Genomic DNA, 16,837 nt, shown 5'->3' with positions numbered 1-16,837 from the left:
TGGATTTCTCTTATGTCACGACCACAGTGCTAACTGCTGACCTCTGCTGTCCATTTTAGGAACTGTCCAGAGCAGGAGAAAATCCCCATAGCAAACATATGCTGCTCTGGACAGTTCCTAAAATGGACAGCAGAGGTCAGCAGAGAGCACTGTGGTCGTGACATAAGGGAAATCCAAAAATAAAAACATTTCCTCTGTAGTATACAGCCCCTAAAAAGTACTGGAAGGAATAAGATTTTTTAATAGAAGTAATTTACAAATCTATTTATCCTTCTGGCACCAGTTGATTAGAAAAAAAAAGTTTTCCACGGTAGTACCTCTTTAACACTATGCTATAAAATTCTACTGGCCCATTTTTATTAATTGTACTTTGAACTTGGACACACAGCAGTTTCTTCATGTAGACTCCACATGAATGTGTAAGGAATAAAATGGTGGCATGTGTCTGCATGGTTTATTACTCAGGCATTCTCAGCTAGAGGCATTGGTTCTAGGGGGGGAATAATGTGCTTCACAGAGACAACAAGATGGCACACAGGATCATAATGCGAACCCTAAAGGACATGTTCCTTGCACACAGCATTACCTTAACCTCTTCAGGACCCATGACGTATGCATACGCCATCACACCCTGGGTCTTAAGGACCCATGACGTATGCATACGTCATGTCTTTTCCTGGTCTCCGCCGGGTGAGCGGCGGAGATCGGAAGCGGATCCCTGCTGAAATCCTTCAGCAGGGATCCAGGGCAAACGCCGAGGGGGGGCCATGTATGCCCCCCATGTCGGCGGATCGCCGCAAATCGCAAGGGGAAATCGCCCTTGCGATCTGCGGCGATACCGGGCTGATCGGGTCTCTGGGACCCGACCGCCCGGTAATTTCGCATGATCCCGGCTGTCACAGACAGCCAGGACCATGCTAAAGCATAGGAGCGAGGTGGCAAGCCTGCCACCTCCTCCGATCCCCTGCGATCTGTCGGTTAGTTAACCGACCAATCGCAGGGGGGGGGGGGCGGTTACTTCCTCCCGTCCTGCCCGGCCCCTTGAAGTCCGGAGAGGACGGGAGGAAGACCGGAGGATGCGGCGGGGGGCGGGGGAGTGCTGGGGACCGGCCCCGGGTACTTACCTCGTCCCTGAAGACCCGGATCCCGGCGGGGAAGATGGCGGCGGCGGCGACAGGTGAGTAGATCTTCAGCCGCGGTCGGGCCCTTTACAGCAATGCACGTCGCCGTTAAAGCGACATGCATTGCTGTATTGGGGACCCTATATACTACAACTCCCAGCATGCCCAGACAGCCCTTGGCATCTGGGCATGCTGGGAGTTGCAGTTTTGCAACATCTGGAGGTCCACAGTTTGGAGACCACTGTGCCCTTCCAGATGTTGCAAAACTACACATTCTCAGCATGACTTACTGTCCAGGCATGCTGGGAGTTGTAGTTCTGTAACATCTGGCCCTTCAGATGTTGCAGAACTACAACTCCAGCATGCCTGGACAGTTTTGGCATACTGGGAGTTGTAGTTTTGCAACATCTGGAAGGGCACAGATTGGGAACCACTGTATTAGTGGTCTGCAAACTGTAGTCCTCCAGATGTTGCAAACTACAACTCCAAGCATGCTGGGAGTTGTAGTTCGGCAACATCTGGCTCTAAAGATGTTGCCGAACTACTACTCCCAGCATGCCTGAGAATGTTTGGGAGTTGTGGTTTTTGCAACAACAGGAGGCACACTGGTTGGGAAACATTGTCTGTTTCCTAACTCAGTGTTTTCCAACCCGTGTGCCTCCAGCTGTTGCAAAACTATAACTACCAGCATGCACTGATAGACTGTGCATGCTGGAGTTGTAGTTTTGCAACAGCTGGAGGTCCCCCCCCTGTGAATGTACAGGATACATTCACATGGGCAGGGGGCTTACAGTGAGTATCAGGCTGCAAGTTTGCGATGCAGCAAATTTTGCGCGGCAGCTCAAACTCGCAGCGGGAAAATCGCTGTAACCCCCCCTGCCCGTGTGACTGTACCCTAAAAACACTACACTACACTAACACAAAATAAAATAAAAAGTAAAAAACACTACATATACACATACCCCTACACAGCCCCCCTCCCCTCCCCAATAAAAATGAAAAACGTTCTGGTACGCCACTGTTTTCAAAATGGAGCCTCCAGCTGTTGCAAAACAACAACTCCCAGTATTGCCGGACAGCCGTTGACTGTCCAAGCATGCTGGGAGTTTTGCAACAGCTGGAGGCACCCTGTTTGGGAATCACTGGCGTAGAATACCCCTATGTCCACCCCAATGCAAATCCCTAATTCAGGCCTCAAATGCGCATGGAGCTCTCACTTCGGAGCCCTGTCGTATTTCAAGGCAACAGTTTAGGGTCACATATGGGGTATCGCCGTACTCGGGAGAAATCCTTACAAATTTTGGGGGGCTTTTTCTCCTTTCACCCCTTATGAAAAGGTGAAATTGGGGTCTACACCAGCATGTTAGTGTAAAAAAATAAAAAATTTTACACTAACATGCTGGTGTTGCCCTATACTTTTCATTTTGACAAGAGGTAAAAGGGAAAAAAGCCCCCCCCAAAATTTGTAATGCAACTTCTCCCGACTACGGAGATACCCCATATGTGGGAGCAAAGTGCTCTGGGGGCGCACAACAAGGCCCAGAAGGGAGAGTGCACCATGTACATTTGAGGTGATTTTCACAGGGGTGGCTGAATGTTACAGCGGTTTTGACAAACGCAAAAAAACAAAACCCACATGTGACCTCATTTCCGGAAACTACACCCCTCACGGAATGTAATGAGGGGTGCAGTGAGAATTTACACCCCACTGGTGTCTGACAGATCTTTGGAACAGTGGGCTGCGCAAATTTAAAATTTTGTACAGCCCACTGTTCCAAAGATCTGACAGACACCAGTGGGGGGTAAATGCTCACTGTACCCCTTGTTACGTTCCTCAGGGGTCTAGTTTCCAATGTGGGTATGGCATGTGGGTATTTTTTGTTGTCCTGGCACCATAGGGGCTTCCTAAATGCGACATGCCCCCGAGCAAAATTTGCTCTCAAAAAGCCAAATATGACTCCTTCTCTTCTGAGCATTGTAGTTCGCCCATAGTGCACTTCATGTCAACTTATGGGGTACCTCCATACTCAGAAGAGATGGGGTTACAAATTTTGGGGGGTAATTTCTGCTATTAGCCCTTGCAAAAATGTGAAATTTGGGGGGGAAGCACACATTTTATTGAAATTTTTTTAAATTTTTTTTTACATATGCAAAAGTCGTGAAACACCTGTGGGGTATTAAGGCTCACTTTATTCCTTGTTACGTTCCTCAAGGGGTCTAGTTTCCAAAATGGTATGCCATGTGGGTATTTTTTGCTGTCCTGGCACCATAGGGGCTTCCTATATGGGACATGCCCCCCAAAAACCATTTCAGAAAAACGTACGCTCCAAAATCCCCTTGTTGCTCCTTCCCTTCTGAGCCCTCTACTGCGCCCGCCGAACACTTTACATAGACATATGAGGTATGTGCTTAGTCGAGAGAAATTGGGCTACAAATAGAAGTATACATTTTCTCCTTTTACCCCTTGTAAAAATTCAAAAATTGGGTCTACAAGAACATGCGAGTGTAAAAAATGGAAATTGTGAATTTTCTCCTTCACTTTGCTGCTATTCCTGTGAAACACCTAAAGGGTTAAAATGCTGACTGAATGTCATTTTGAATATTTTGGGGGGTGCAGTTTTTATAAATGGGGTCATTTGTGGGGTATTTCTAATATGAAGACCCTTCAAATCCACTTCAAACCTGAACTGGTCCTGAAAAATTGTGATTTTGGAAATTTTGTGAAAAATTGGAAAATTGCTGCTGAACTTTGAAGCCCTCTGATGTCTTCCAAAAGTAAAAACTCGTCAATTTTATGATGCAAACATAAAGTAGACATATTGTATATGTGAATAAAATAAAATAATATTTGGAATATCCATTTTCATTACAAGCAGAGAGCTTCAAAGTTAGAAAAATGCAAAATTTTCAAATTTTTCATCAAATTTTGGGATTTTTCACCAAGAAAGGATGCAAGTTACCAAAAAATTTTACCACTAAGTTAAAGTAGAATATGTCACGAAAAAACAATCTCGGAATCAGAATGATAACTAAAAGCATTCCAGAGTTATTAATGTTTAAAGTGACAGTGGTCAGATGTGCAAAAAATGGCCGGGTCCTAAGGTGTAAAATGGCTGGGTCCTTAAGGGGTTAACGGGGTACTCCTGTGGAAAATATTTTTTTTTTTATCAACTGGTGCCAAAAAGTTAAACAGATTTGTAAATTATTTCTATTTAAAAATCTTAACCCTTCCAGTACTTATCAGCCGCTGTATACTCCAGAGGAAGTTGTGTAGTTCTTTTCTGTCTGACCACAGTGCTCTCTGCTGACATCTCTGTCCATGTCAGGAACTGTCCAGAGCAGAAGCAAATCCCCATAGCAAACCTCTCCTGCTCTGGACAGTTCCTGACATGGACAGAGATGGCAGCAGAGAGCACTATAGTCAGACAGAAAAGAACTACACAGCTTTTTCTGGAGCATACAGCAGCTGATAAGTACTGGAAGGATTAAGATTTTTAAAAAGTAGTAATTTACAAATCTGTTTAACTTTCTGGCACCAGTTGATTAGAAAAAAAAATTGTTTTCCACCCGAGTACCCCTTTAACAATACATTGTACGAATAACATGGTGATGTTCTTGTCAGCTGTCAAAAATTGTATGTAGCTATTATGCATACAAAAGTAAACCTTAGTTTGAACGAACCTGACCAAACACTTCCTCATTTACTGTGAATGTTAGATCCAAAATGTCTGTGATGTCGTTGTCCTTCATCCACTGTAAACTTTGGTGGAATTCTTCATCTAAGTATTCCAGATCACTGAGATCACAGGGGCTAGAAAAACATAATTAAAAAGCTTCATTTCATATTAACATGATAAGACCATTTATTATTGTAAAGAACCTGTCTTGCATAACACAAGAATGGAGATCTGAACTATAAGCATAGTTAACTGTGAAGTGTTCATGTTATTCCTATAGTAACTTTTTACTTTGCATTCACTTAAAAGAAATTCAGGAATAGTGTAATAAGCAAGTATCTGGCAATACAATGAAATACACAGAATTATAAAGTATTTCTAGACTACATCTAGTGCCTGTCTGTACTCACAGTCTTAAAAGAGCCTTATAGAATGGCCGTGTAAAAAAGGCATCCAGAAGATACTGGTGGATGAGGGCAAGGCCAAGGATTCGACCACTGAATCGGAACCTGGACAAAAGCAAATTTCTTTGTAAATGGATATTCATCTTCCATAGTTGATCATACAAGTAAGATGTACAAGAGGATTATAATAAAAAATATACAAGAAAATGATCCACAAAATGAAAAATACTGAGCTGAGGGTATATGTGAGATGGGGAAGAAATTCTATACACACAGTAAACTTCCTGTGGGTGAGAATCTGGCTGGGCTGATGGACATATTGGGGCAGATAGGATAGTGTTTCATATGGCAGTATTAAACTAAAATAGATTGGAGTAAACTGCGCCAATTTGCCAAGAACTGCCTGTCAATTAATACATTTGTTTCATAAATTAGTTTTTTCTCTAGGGGGTTAAGAAATGAAACTTACCGCTGCTTCTACAGAAGCACACTGTATGCACTATACTACCCGTAAAGTACAATAAAATGGCCCCTTATTTTGATGACATGTCTGAACAGTCGCCAATCCTTCTGGAAAGTCTTAGAAGGTACATAAAGTGCTAATTATGTGCTTTTGTGAATTAATGAGCCGATCCGGCTTTCCATATGTTAAAAGAGAAAGATTTATGACTTTAGGGTCAGGGTGCCAGCAGTCAGGCAGTTCTCTTGACCTCTAGCGTATAAACCGTGTACAGTAGAGGCTGCCATACCAGGTAATGATGACATATGAGCTTTGGGGCACTCAATCTCATATGTTTGCTTTGACAAATGATCATAAATGGACACACTGGTTAAATTATTGAGCATAAGAATGTCAGGTGAACAGAGCAATACAGGGAACAGAAGATCTATGGTGAGTGGCTGTTTCAGGGAACACTGGCTGGATTGTGTTTGTCCCACAGCTGTTTCTTAGTCTGCATGGTTGGAAATTAAAGTCACGTGTCCTGCCAGCAAAAATACTGGCGTGTAGGAATGTTTTTAATCATAAGTAACACACAATTGCTGACATTGTGCAGTTATAGAGATGCTATAACATTTTTTGTTTCATTGCATTTAAATACTATGCATAAGTTGTATACAACCAATTATTGGGGAAATTTCAATATTAAAAGAAATAATATTAAAATTAAATTACATTCTCCAGAAAGACTCTCTCAGAAGTGCAAGATAAACTGGAATAACACAATGCCAGATGTAGAAGATAAATGCAACTGTGCAACTTCTATGGTGAATGTCTGCATTTACACCTCTGTAATATGGCTAGGAGTTGGGCTGTGTAAGTATCAAACCGGGTCATGAGGAGTACCTATGGTATTCTATTCTGGATCTGTAATGCAATCCCCAGCCTAGCAGGCTGTACATACATAACTACTCTGAGCACGAGGCCTTATTGGAGGACTGAGAAAAGTGGTAAGTAGATAAGTGGATGCCAAGGGTGCCATTGACTAAGAAAGGACTAAACTTAATGCATTACAAAAACAATGCTCTTTAATGCCATTCATAATTTTTGTACAAACAATTGAATACCATGCTCAAGTGATAGATGTAGGTGATAAGTATCTGATCACCTATCATAAGAACATGGATCCAGTTATAGAGAATCAAAATGTCTTTGTTCAGCCTAAATAATATGTTATAACAGTGTATAATCTGAAGTGTCCTCCAAAAGTATTACCACATCCTAATCATTATCTGCTAAATCAGTCAAAATGTAAGTTTTCAATAGGAAACACTTCAAAAAATGCTCCTTTGTCTAGATATTACTGTGGTTTGCTATGCCCCCCACACACACACACACTATTCTATTGATTCCTTTCCAGAATGTCCACCTAATGTTTCCAGTGCAGGTGGTCGCACATGCTCTTTAGCTCAGTCCCACAGCCAAGATCCTCTTGTACACAGGCAGAGGTGAATCTGCTATCATATAGGTATGTTAATCAAGAGACATAGGTTAATACAGGTCCTATGCTAACCTAAATCGAAAATCTGTTCCCAGCAAATTCAAATTATAAATATAAAGGGGAAGTGCCTAAAATGTAGCTTTTATTGGTATGCATTAAAAGCCACCAGAATATTAGAGAAGTGTACCCCAGTCAACATAACATGTGGGTTATAACCACATAAAAGTCAGCAATGCCAATTATTCACAAAAAATTATGATCACCGACCAAAATTCACCCACAGAGGTGAGCCCCACTAATCAAAATGGATTAGAGATAAAGATAATATCCACACATCATATAGCCTGAGAGTGTCACAAAGGTACAGGTGGATCACCTCATACCGTTCCCAACGTACGTTTCTGTCCCTAGGTGTCGGTAACTGCACACCGGGACTTCCTCAGGGAACCAAATGCAGATTGATATAAATGATAATATTCCGTGAGCAGTATGCCACCAACAATGTCCACAACAAAAATATACAGTATGTTAAATATGTGGGTTAGTAATCAGCCATTACAGACAATACCACATGCAAGATGATAGGTTCATTCCCGCAGTTGCCAACATAAGCGGTGCAGTTCATCACGTTATTGCATGGGAATTAAAGTTACATGCCGCCTGGATGTCCGATTCCTATCCTACGGTCCTGCAGTGGCAGTACACCGGGTACAGTATGCCTGGGATGGAACGCCACGTTGGTGATCCACCTGTACCTTTGTGACACTCTCAGGCTAGATGATGTGTGGATGATTGGGGGAGATTTATCAAATACTGTGCAGAGGAAGAGTGGTGCAGTTGCCCATGGCAACCAATCAGATCGCTTCTTTCATTTTTAAAGAGACCTGTGAAAAATGAAAGAAGCGATCTGATTGGTTGCCATGGGCAACTGCACCACTCTTCCTCTGCACAGGTTTTGATAAATCTCCCCCATTATCTTTATCTCTAATCCATTTTGATTAGTGGGGCTCGGCTCTGTGGGTGAATTTTGGTCGGCGATCATCATTTTTTGTGAATAATTGGCATTGCTGACTTTTATGTGGTTATAACCCATATGTGTTTTTGTATCAATTTAATAAGTTTTTATGTTGGCTGGGGTTCACTTCCCTAATATTCTGGTGGCTTTTAATGCATACCAATAAAAGCTATATTTTAGGTATAGGTCTGTTAATAAGAATTAACAGACTAAATGTAATACCTAACGTACATTTTATACCTTATTGTTGAACAACTGTTTCAAAGATATGTTTAATAGACACTTCTAACAGATAGATCAGCACCTATCAGGACCTTTTACTGTCAGATTGTCCGACAATAAATCACAGATTTGCCATAAGTAGAGTAATAATAGGTTTGAAGAAAATACTCACCATTCAAGATGGTTTTCAACAAATGCAGACATTGGGCTAATCTGCACTGTATATGTGTCATTTGCTGAATACTCAAATAGGCCGTAATATGGATTGAAGAGCTCTTGAGAAAGAAGGAAGAAAAACTCTCTTGATGGTCCACTGTAGTCTAATCTGAAATAAAAGAAATAGTATTCTTTTCTCTTCAAATGGCCCATAACTAGTTTCAGTGGTGCAATCCTGATACTTTCTGGTATGGAATCTAACATACTTTTCCTCTTCGTATTACAATATAGTAACTTTCCTTGGTTAGCCTGATTAATTTGGCAGCATTATTAGGTTTTTGCAACCGTGCTGCTCCAAAGAAACCGTGCTGCTCCAAAGAAACCGTGCTAAGGATGCACACAGTAAATAGTCTATGACTGAATATGATATAAAATTTTTACTATATTTTCTCTATTCTTCCACTATGTTAGCACACTCATATGAAAGCAAAACTATAATGTTCGATTTACAAATACAATAAGTAACAAGGCAAATAAAAATTTAACATTTAATTACAGTACATACTTGGGTATAAGCCGAGTTTTTCAGCACTGAAAATGTGCTGAATTTTTTGTGCTGAAGACGCCCCCCTTGGCTTATACTCGAGTGAACACAAAAAAAAAAACAGAAAAAAGCTTCCGGCATACTAATGGGGGGGGGGAGAGTGTCAGGCCATCCATCTTTCCCATCTACGCTGCAGGGACCGTCCGCATTCCGGTGAGGAGGGTGAGCCGGTCCGGGCTGTCCATCTTCACTGGAAGGCCCTCTTCCCCGATCCGGACTGGGGGGGTCTGGCTGATGACAGGGTTATACTCGAGTCAATAGGTTTTCGGGGTGAAATTAGGAGCCTTGGCTTATATTCAGGTCGGCTTATACTCGAGTATATACTGTAGTCATATTTTAAATTATGCACTTTATACTATACATTATGCTTTACATACTGTCTCTTTAAAGGTGTTCTGCACTTACCCTTCTTCCCCTACAAATGTGATGTATAGTTTGTTTCTTTGAAGCTCTTTGCGTGAGTATGCCATAACTTGGTTAAATGTGCCTTCTAAAAGATGATCCCGACGTATAATAAGCCTATACAAAGTGCAAAGAACAATCAAACACTTTTCGAATTGTACAACAATGACCTGCAAAACATCAGGATATTAATACAAAAATCTGTTCAAATAACTTCAAAAGCTCATGAATATTAGATGAAAAATAATACTAATAACCCACAAGAGTACAAGAAGAATAGAAATGGAAGCTATGTTCTTAGACCAGAAGATACGTCTATTTCCAGGAACCCATGTATGAATCTAAAGGTCTGTTCTGAAATGTTAAACATGTAGTTGTGCAGGAAATTACTTTGGATGAATGCACCTATTAAAGTTTACTTTATTGCACTTATATTGCATATTGAAATGCACCAAAGTCCTGAGCACACTAGCAACAGGAAAAAAAATCAGTTAAGCATCTTATGCCACTTTTATTTGGCAGGCTTTAAGTCCATATTTTGTATTAGTATTTCAAAGCCAAAATTAGGAGGGAGCCTAGAACATTGACAGAAGCAAAACATTTTGTTATAATTATTGTTGCAAGTTTCACGCTAGGCTTACAAAACACTGATCCAAATTCTGTCATTTTTAAGTGGCATTTATATTTACTTACTATCATATCATATCACATCAATTTGGTTATAAATATTTAGTTATTATCTGAGCCCTGACTAAAGGTGCTATTAGACAGGCAGACCTGCGCCTGTTACAAGTGGAAAGCTAATAAATATGTGCTCGTTTATGGAGCCTTTATACATCTCAGTTGTCCTTAGGCCAGGTCCCACAAATAATTGCTGGATCATTCGTGCAGACTTTAACCTTCACCCTTTACTCAGTGTGGCCGACTAATGATAATTTTTAGTCCTGCATAAACAAAATGCTCACCCAACCAAAAAAGGTTTTCTTGTTTGTTAGATGACTGCTTTTACATGAGTTAATGTACAGTATATAGTTCCTACAAACGTTCATTCAGTCGATAGTAAGTCTATGAAAAAGGCTTTGAAAGCATACCTGTCAGATCCCACAAAAAAAAAAAAAAAAAAAAATTACTAATCCTAACCGTGCACATCTTGTTTTTATGCCTCTATCACCTATATTTATTATATAAATACCTCTTTTCATTAGCTCACAGGGTTAGAAATCCTCTCAGGGGAAGGGGGTGTGTCCCTCCCTTGTGGTGGTGGGAGGTGATTGGTGTGTCTGCTCATGAAGCCTTGTCCATGAGTCATCTCTTGTCCGTGACTCATGGACAAACTGATGCTGCTACAGGACTGGTTAGTGTCCCAGTAGGTATAGGGACCCCTATTGGTGGGATTTTCAGGAGCTGTTTTCTTTATTAAAAAATTAAATTTTTTAAAACAATGATATTACAAAAGGTCTTTAATTTTCATCAGTAACAACATATAAAAAGTTTTTGGACCTGATAGTACCCATTTAAGCCTAAAATACAGTCTACATATTGTGATCCAAAACCCATATCACATTTTGGTGGTTGCTATGCTACTACAAGTACTGTATAAGTCCTAGTGTAAAAATACACAAAAAATACACAAATCAAAATATCAATCACCAGAGAAAGAAATAGGAAAGAAGAAATAGGAAATAATAAGTAATGTAAGCTTGCCAGAAAAAGTAGGATTCTGAAATTTTTATATAGTTCTGGATGAGATAAATATTTTATTATACTACATTTACTCAAAATCAATCCACAGCAATACATTTGCAAAGATGTTATATCAATATGTACGCTAAAAATTGTATTGAAAATTAATCTGTGTGCCTTCAGCTATTTCAGTGGCTTTGAGCAAGTATGATTCTGATAGAAGACGTTATTTGTTTTAATGTATTGCTTTCTACAATTGTGAATATGTAAGGTGTTTGGTTGACTTGAAGTTTTATTGCATATCTGACTTTATTAGGAGTGACCGGCCTATGCTGGAATGAGTTACTGTATCCTGTGCTACATTACAGACCTTTCTTGGATGCGTTTTACATTTTGGGTCGTCTTTACATATTTGGGTAGGTTTTCATAGTGCCTGGGGTTATGGGTCTAGGAGGGTGGATACGCTTTATGTCCCTCTTCAGGGTTGTGTGTGCGCTGCTGCCAACAAACTGTGCATAACAAACAGCCTGGGGGATGTAGGGAGAGACTGTGGTTGCCTGTATGGCTTCTTCTGCCCTATATACAGTCATGGTCGTAAATGTTGGCACCCCTGAACTTTTTCTAGAAAATAAAGTATTTCTCACAGAAAAGGATTGCAGTAACACATGTTTTGCTATACACATGTTTATTCCCTTTGTGTGTATTGGAACTAAACCAAAAAAGGGAGGAAAAAAAAGCTAATTGGACATAATGTCACACCAAACTCCAAAAATGGTCTGGACAAAATTATTGGCACCCTTTCAAAATTGTGGAAAAATAAGATTTTTTCAAGCATGTGATGCTCCTTTAAACTCACCTGGGGCAAGTAACAGGTGTGGCCAATATAAAAATCACACCTGAAAGCAGATAAAAAGTTCACTTAGTCTTTGCGTGCCACACTAAGCATGGACAACAGAGAGAGGAGTAGAGAACTGTCTGAGGACTTGAGAACCAAAATTGTGGAAAAATATCAACAATCTCAAGGTTACAAGTCCATCTCCAGAGATCTAGATTTGCCTTTGTCCACAGTGCGCAATATTATCAAGAAGTTTGCAACCCATGGCAATGTAGCTAATCTCCCTGGGCGTGGACGGAAGAGAAAAATTTATGAAAGGTGTCAACGCAGGATAGTCCAGATGGTGGATAAGCAGCCCCAAACAAGTTCCAAAGATATTCAAGCTGTCCTGCAGGCTCAGGGAGCATCAGTGTCAGCGTGAACTATCCGTCAACATTTAAATGAAATTAAACGCTATGGCAGGAGACCCAGGAGGACCCCACTGCTGACACAGAGACATAAAAATCATGACTACATTTTGCCAAAATGAACTTGAGTAAGCCAAAATCCTTCTGGTAAAACATCTTGTGGGCAGATGAGACCAAGATAGAGCTTTATGGTAAAGCACATCATGCTACTGTTTACTGAAAATGGAATGAGGCCTACAAAGAAAAGAACACAGTACCTACAGTGAAATATGGTGGAGGTTCAATGATGTTTTGGGGTTGTTTTGCTGCCTCTGGCACTGGGTGCCTTGAATGTGTGCAAGGCATCATGAAATCTGGAGGATTACCAACAGATTTTGGGTCACACTGTACAGCCCAGTGTCAGAAAGCTGGGTTTGCGTCCGAGATCTTGGGTCTTCCAGCAGGACAATGACCCCCAAACATATGTCAAAAAACACCCAGAAATTGATGGCAATAAAGCGCTGGAGAGTTCTGAAGTGGACAGCAATGAGTCCAGATCTAAATCCCATTGAACACCTGTGGAGAGATCTTAAAATTGCTGTTGGGAAAAGGATCCCATCCAATAAAAGAGACCTGGAGCAGTTTGCAAAGGAAGAGTGGTCTAACATTCCGGCTGAGAGGTGTAAGAAGCTTATTGATGGTTACAGGAAGCGACTGATTTCTGTTATTTTTTCCAAAGGGTGTGCAACCAAATATTAAGTTATGGGTGCCAATCATTTTGTCCAGCCCATTTTTGGAGTTTGGTGTGACATTATGTCCAATTTGCTTTTTTCTCGCATTTTTGGTTTATTTCCAATACACACAAAGGGAATAAACATGTGTACAGCCAAACATGTGTTACTGCAATCCTTTTCTGTGAGAAATACTTCATTTTCTTGAAACATTTCAGAGGTGCTAACATTTATGGCCATGACTGTATCTTAGACATGTATGTACTGGAGTCTGCAAAGATAGAGACAGCAAGGTTCAGGGGACATGCAGGGAACTGGCTGCCAGCAAAAATGCAATGTTTAAGGATCCTGCCATCCGTGTCTGGAGAAGATTACTAAGAGGCTATTGCCTAGTTCAGTAAAGAAAGCTTTAACCCCTTAAGGACCGGAGGTTTTTCCGTTTTTGCATTTTCGTTTTTTGCTCCTTGCCTTTAAAAAATCATAACTCTTTCAAATTTACACCTAAAAATCCATATGATGGCTTATTTTTTGCGCCACCAATTCTACTTTGTAATGACGTCAGTCATTTTGCCCAAAAATCTATGGTGAAGCGGGAAAAAAAATCATTGTGCGACAAAATTTAAAAAAAACGCTGTTTTGTAACTTTTGGGGGCTTCCGTTTCTACGTAGTACATTTTTCGGTAAAAATGACACCTGATATGTATTCTGTAGGTCCATACGATTAAAATGATACCCTACTTATATAGGTTTGATTTTGTCGGACTTCTGGAAAAAATCATAACTACATGCAGGAAAATTAATACGTTTAAAATTGTCATCTTCTGACCCCTATAACTTTTTTATTTTTCCGTGTATGGGGCGGTATGAGGGCTCATTTTTTGCGCCGTGATCTGAAGTTTTTAACGGTACCATTTTTGCATTGATAGGACTTATTGATCGCTTTTTATTCATTTTTTCATGATATAAAAAGTGACCAAAAATGCACTATTTTGGACTTTGGAATTTTTTTGCGCGCACGCCATTGACCGTGCGGTTTAATTAACGATATATTTTTATAATTCGGACATTTCCGCACGCGGCGATACCATTTATGTTTATTTTTATTTACACTGTGTTTTTTCTTTTCTGGGAAAAGGGGGGTGATTCAAACTTTTAATAGGGAAGGGGTTAAATGATGTTTATTCACTTTTTTTTTGCACTTTTTTTTTGCAGTGTTATAGGTCCCATAGGGACCTATAACACTGCACACACTGATCTTTTACATTGATCACTGGTTTCTCATAAGAAACCAGTGATCGATGATTCTGCCGCATGACTGCTCATGCCTGGATCTCAGGCACTGAGCAGTCATTCGGCGATCGGACAGCGAGGAGGCAGGTAGGGGCCCTCCCGCTGTCCTGTCAGCTGTTCGGGATGCCACGATTTCACCGCGGCTATCCCGAACAGCCCACTGAGCTAGCCGGCATGCTTTCGGTTTCACTTTAGACGCGGCGTTCAACTTTGAACGCCGCGTCTAAAGGGTTAATAGCGCGCGGCACAGCGATCAATGCCGCGCGCTATTAGCCACGGGTCCCGGCCGTTGTTAGAGGCCGGGCCCGACCCGCTATGACGCGGGGCCACGCCGTGGCCCCGCGTTATAGATCGGGAGTGGACACATGACGTTCCAGTACGTCATGTGTCCTTAAGGGGTTAAAGGGGTAGTCTGGTGGAAAAACAAATTATTTTTTTCATTTTTAAATCAACTGGTGCCAGAAAGTTAAACATATTTGTAAATTACTTCTATTAAAAAATCTTAATCCTTCCAGTACTTATTAGCTGCTGAATGCTACAGAGGAAATTCCTTTATTTTTAGAACACTGATGGCATCACGAGCACAGTGCTCTCCACTGACATCTCTGTCCATTTTAGCAACCGTGCATAGCAGATGTATGCTAAGGGCAGCATGGTGGCTTAGTGGTTAGCACTGCTGCCTTGCAGTGCTGGGGCATTGGGTTCAAATCTCACTAAGGACAACAATAAAGACTTATTATTATAATCACGTCAGCAGAGAGCAGTGTGTTTGTGATGTCCTCAGAGAGCATTCCAAAAAGAAAAGAATTTCCTCTCTAGTATTCAGCAGCTAATAAATACAGGAAGGATTAAGATTTTTTAATAGAAGTAATTTACAAATATGTTTAACTTTCTGGCACCAGTTGATTTAAATAAAAAAAAAAAAAATAGTTTTTCCACCGGAGTACCCCTTTAACCCCTTAAGGACTCAGACCATTTTGGCCTTAAGGACTCAGACAATTTAATTTTTACGTTTTCATTTTTTCCTCCTCACCTTCTAAAAATCATAACTCTTTTATATTTTCATCCACAGACTAGTATGAGGACTTGTTTTTTGCGCGACCAGTTGTCCTTTGTAATGACATCACTCATTATATCATAAAATGTATGGAGCAACCAAAAAACACTATTTTTGTGGGGAAATTAAAACGAAAAACGCAATTTTGCTAATTTTGGAAGGTTTCGTTTTCACGCCGTAAAATTTATGGTAAAAATGACGTGTGTTCTTTATTATGAGGGTCAATACGATTAAAATGATACCCATTGTTACATACTTTTCTATTATTGTTGCGCTTAAAAAAAATCACAAACATTTGAACCAAATTAGTAAGTTTATAATCCCTTTATTTTGATGACTTTTTTATTTTTCCGTATAAGCGGCGGTATGGGGGCTCATTTTTTGCGCCAAGATCTGTACTTTTTTTTGATACCACATTTGCATATGAAAAACTTTTAATTAATTTTTTATAATTTTTTTAAATAAAATGCATTACAAAAGTAGGAATTTTGGACTTTTATATTTTTTTTTCGTTCACGCCGTTCACCGTACGGGATCATTAACATTTTATTTTAATAGTTCGGACATTTGCGCACGCGGCGATACCAAATATGTCTATAAAAAATTTTTTTTACGCTTTTTGAGGGTAAAATAGGAAAAAACGGACGTTTTACTTTTTTATTGGGGGAGGGGATTTTTCACTTTTTTTTTTACTTTTACATTTTTTTTTACACTTGAATAGTCCCCATAGGGGACTATTCATAGCAATACCATGGTTGCTAATACTGATCTGTTCTATGTATAGGACATAGAACAGATCAGTATTATCGGTCATCTCCTGCTCTGGTCTGCTCAATCACAGACCAGAGCAGGAGACGCCGGGAGCCGCACGGAGGAAGGAGAGGGGACCTCCGTGCGGCGTTATGAATGATCGGATCCCCGCATCCGATCCGATCATTCATTCAAATCGCGAACTGCTGCAGATGCCGGGATATGTATTGATCCCGGCACCTGAGGGGTTAATGGCGGACGCCCGCGAGATCGCGGGCGTCGGCCATTGCCGGCGGGTCCCTGGCTGCGATCAGCCGCGCATGACACGGGCATCGCTCCGATGCCCGCGGTTATGCATAGGACGTAAATGTACGCCCTGGTGCGTTAAGTACCACCTCACCAGGACGTACATTTACGTCCTGCGTCCTTAAGGGGTTAAATCTGCCACATATTATATAATGATTATGGATCATAATAAATAGCATAGTCATTCAACTTAGGTTAAACTGTACCTCTACTTGAAAAAGACACAGTGACACAGAGAAAAGTCCTGTATCATGCACC

General features: G+C 40.6%; 1 protein-coding gene across 5 annotated transcripts in view; it reads right to left on the bottom strand.

The window, feature by feature from the left end:
• The window catches only part of HECW1 (HECT, C2 and WW domain containing E3 ubiquitin protein ligase 1), a 341,519-nt gene that overhangs the window by 15,783 nt on the left and 308,899 nt on the right, over positions 1 to 16,837 (bottom strand). For all 5 annotated transcript variants that reach the window (XM_056520523.1, XM_056520524.1, XM_056520526.1 and 2 more), the window contains 4 exons: positions 9,545 to 9,658; positions 8,552 to 8,704; positions 5,209 to 5,307; positions 4,803 to 4,932 (listed from right to left, as the gene is read on the bottom strand). In XM_056520523.1, coding sequence (XP_056376498.1) covers positions 4,803 to 4,932; positions 5,209 to 5,307; positions 8,552 to 8,704; positions 9,545 to 9,658 — 496 coding nt within the window. The remainder of the gene's footprint in view (positions 1 to 4,802; positions 4,933 to 5,208; positions 5,308 to 8,551; positions 8,705 to 9,544; positions 9,659 to 16,837) is intronic.

The sequence above is a fragment of the Hyla sarda genome, chromosome 5, assembly GCF_029499605.1.
Source record: "Hyla sarda isolate aHylSar1 chromosome 5, aHylSar1.hap1, whole genome shotgun sequence".
Classification (NCBI taxonomy): domain Eukaryota; kingdom Metazoa; phylum Chordata; class Amphibia; order Anura; family Hylidae; genus Hyla; species Hyla sarda.
This window is presented reverse-complemented; position numbering and strand designations above follow the sequence as displayed.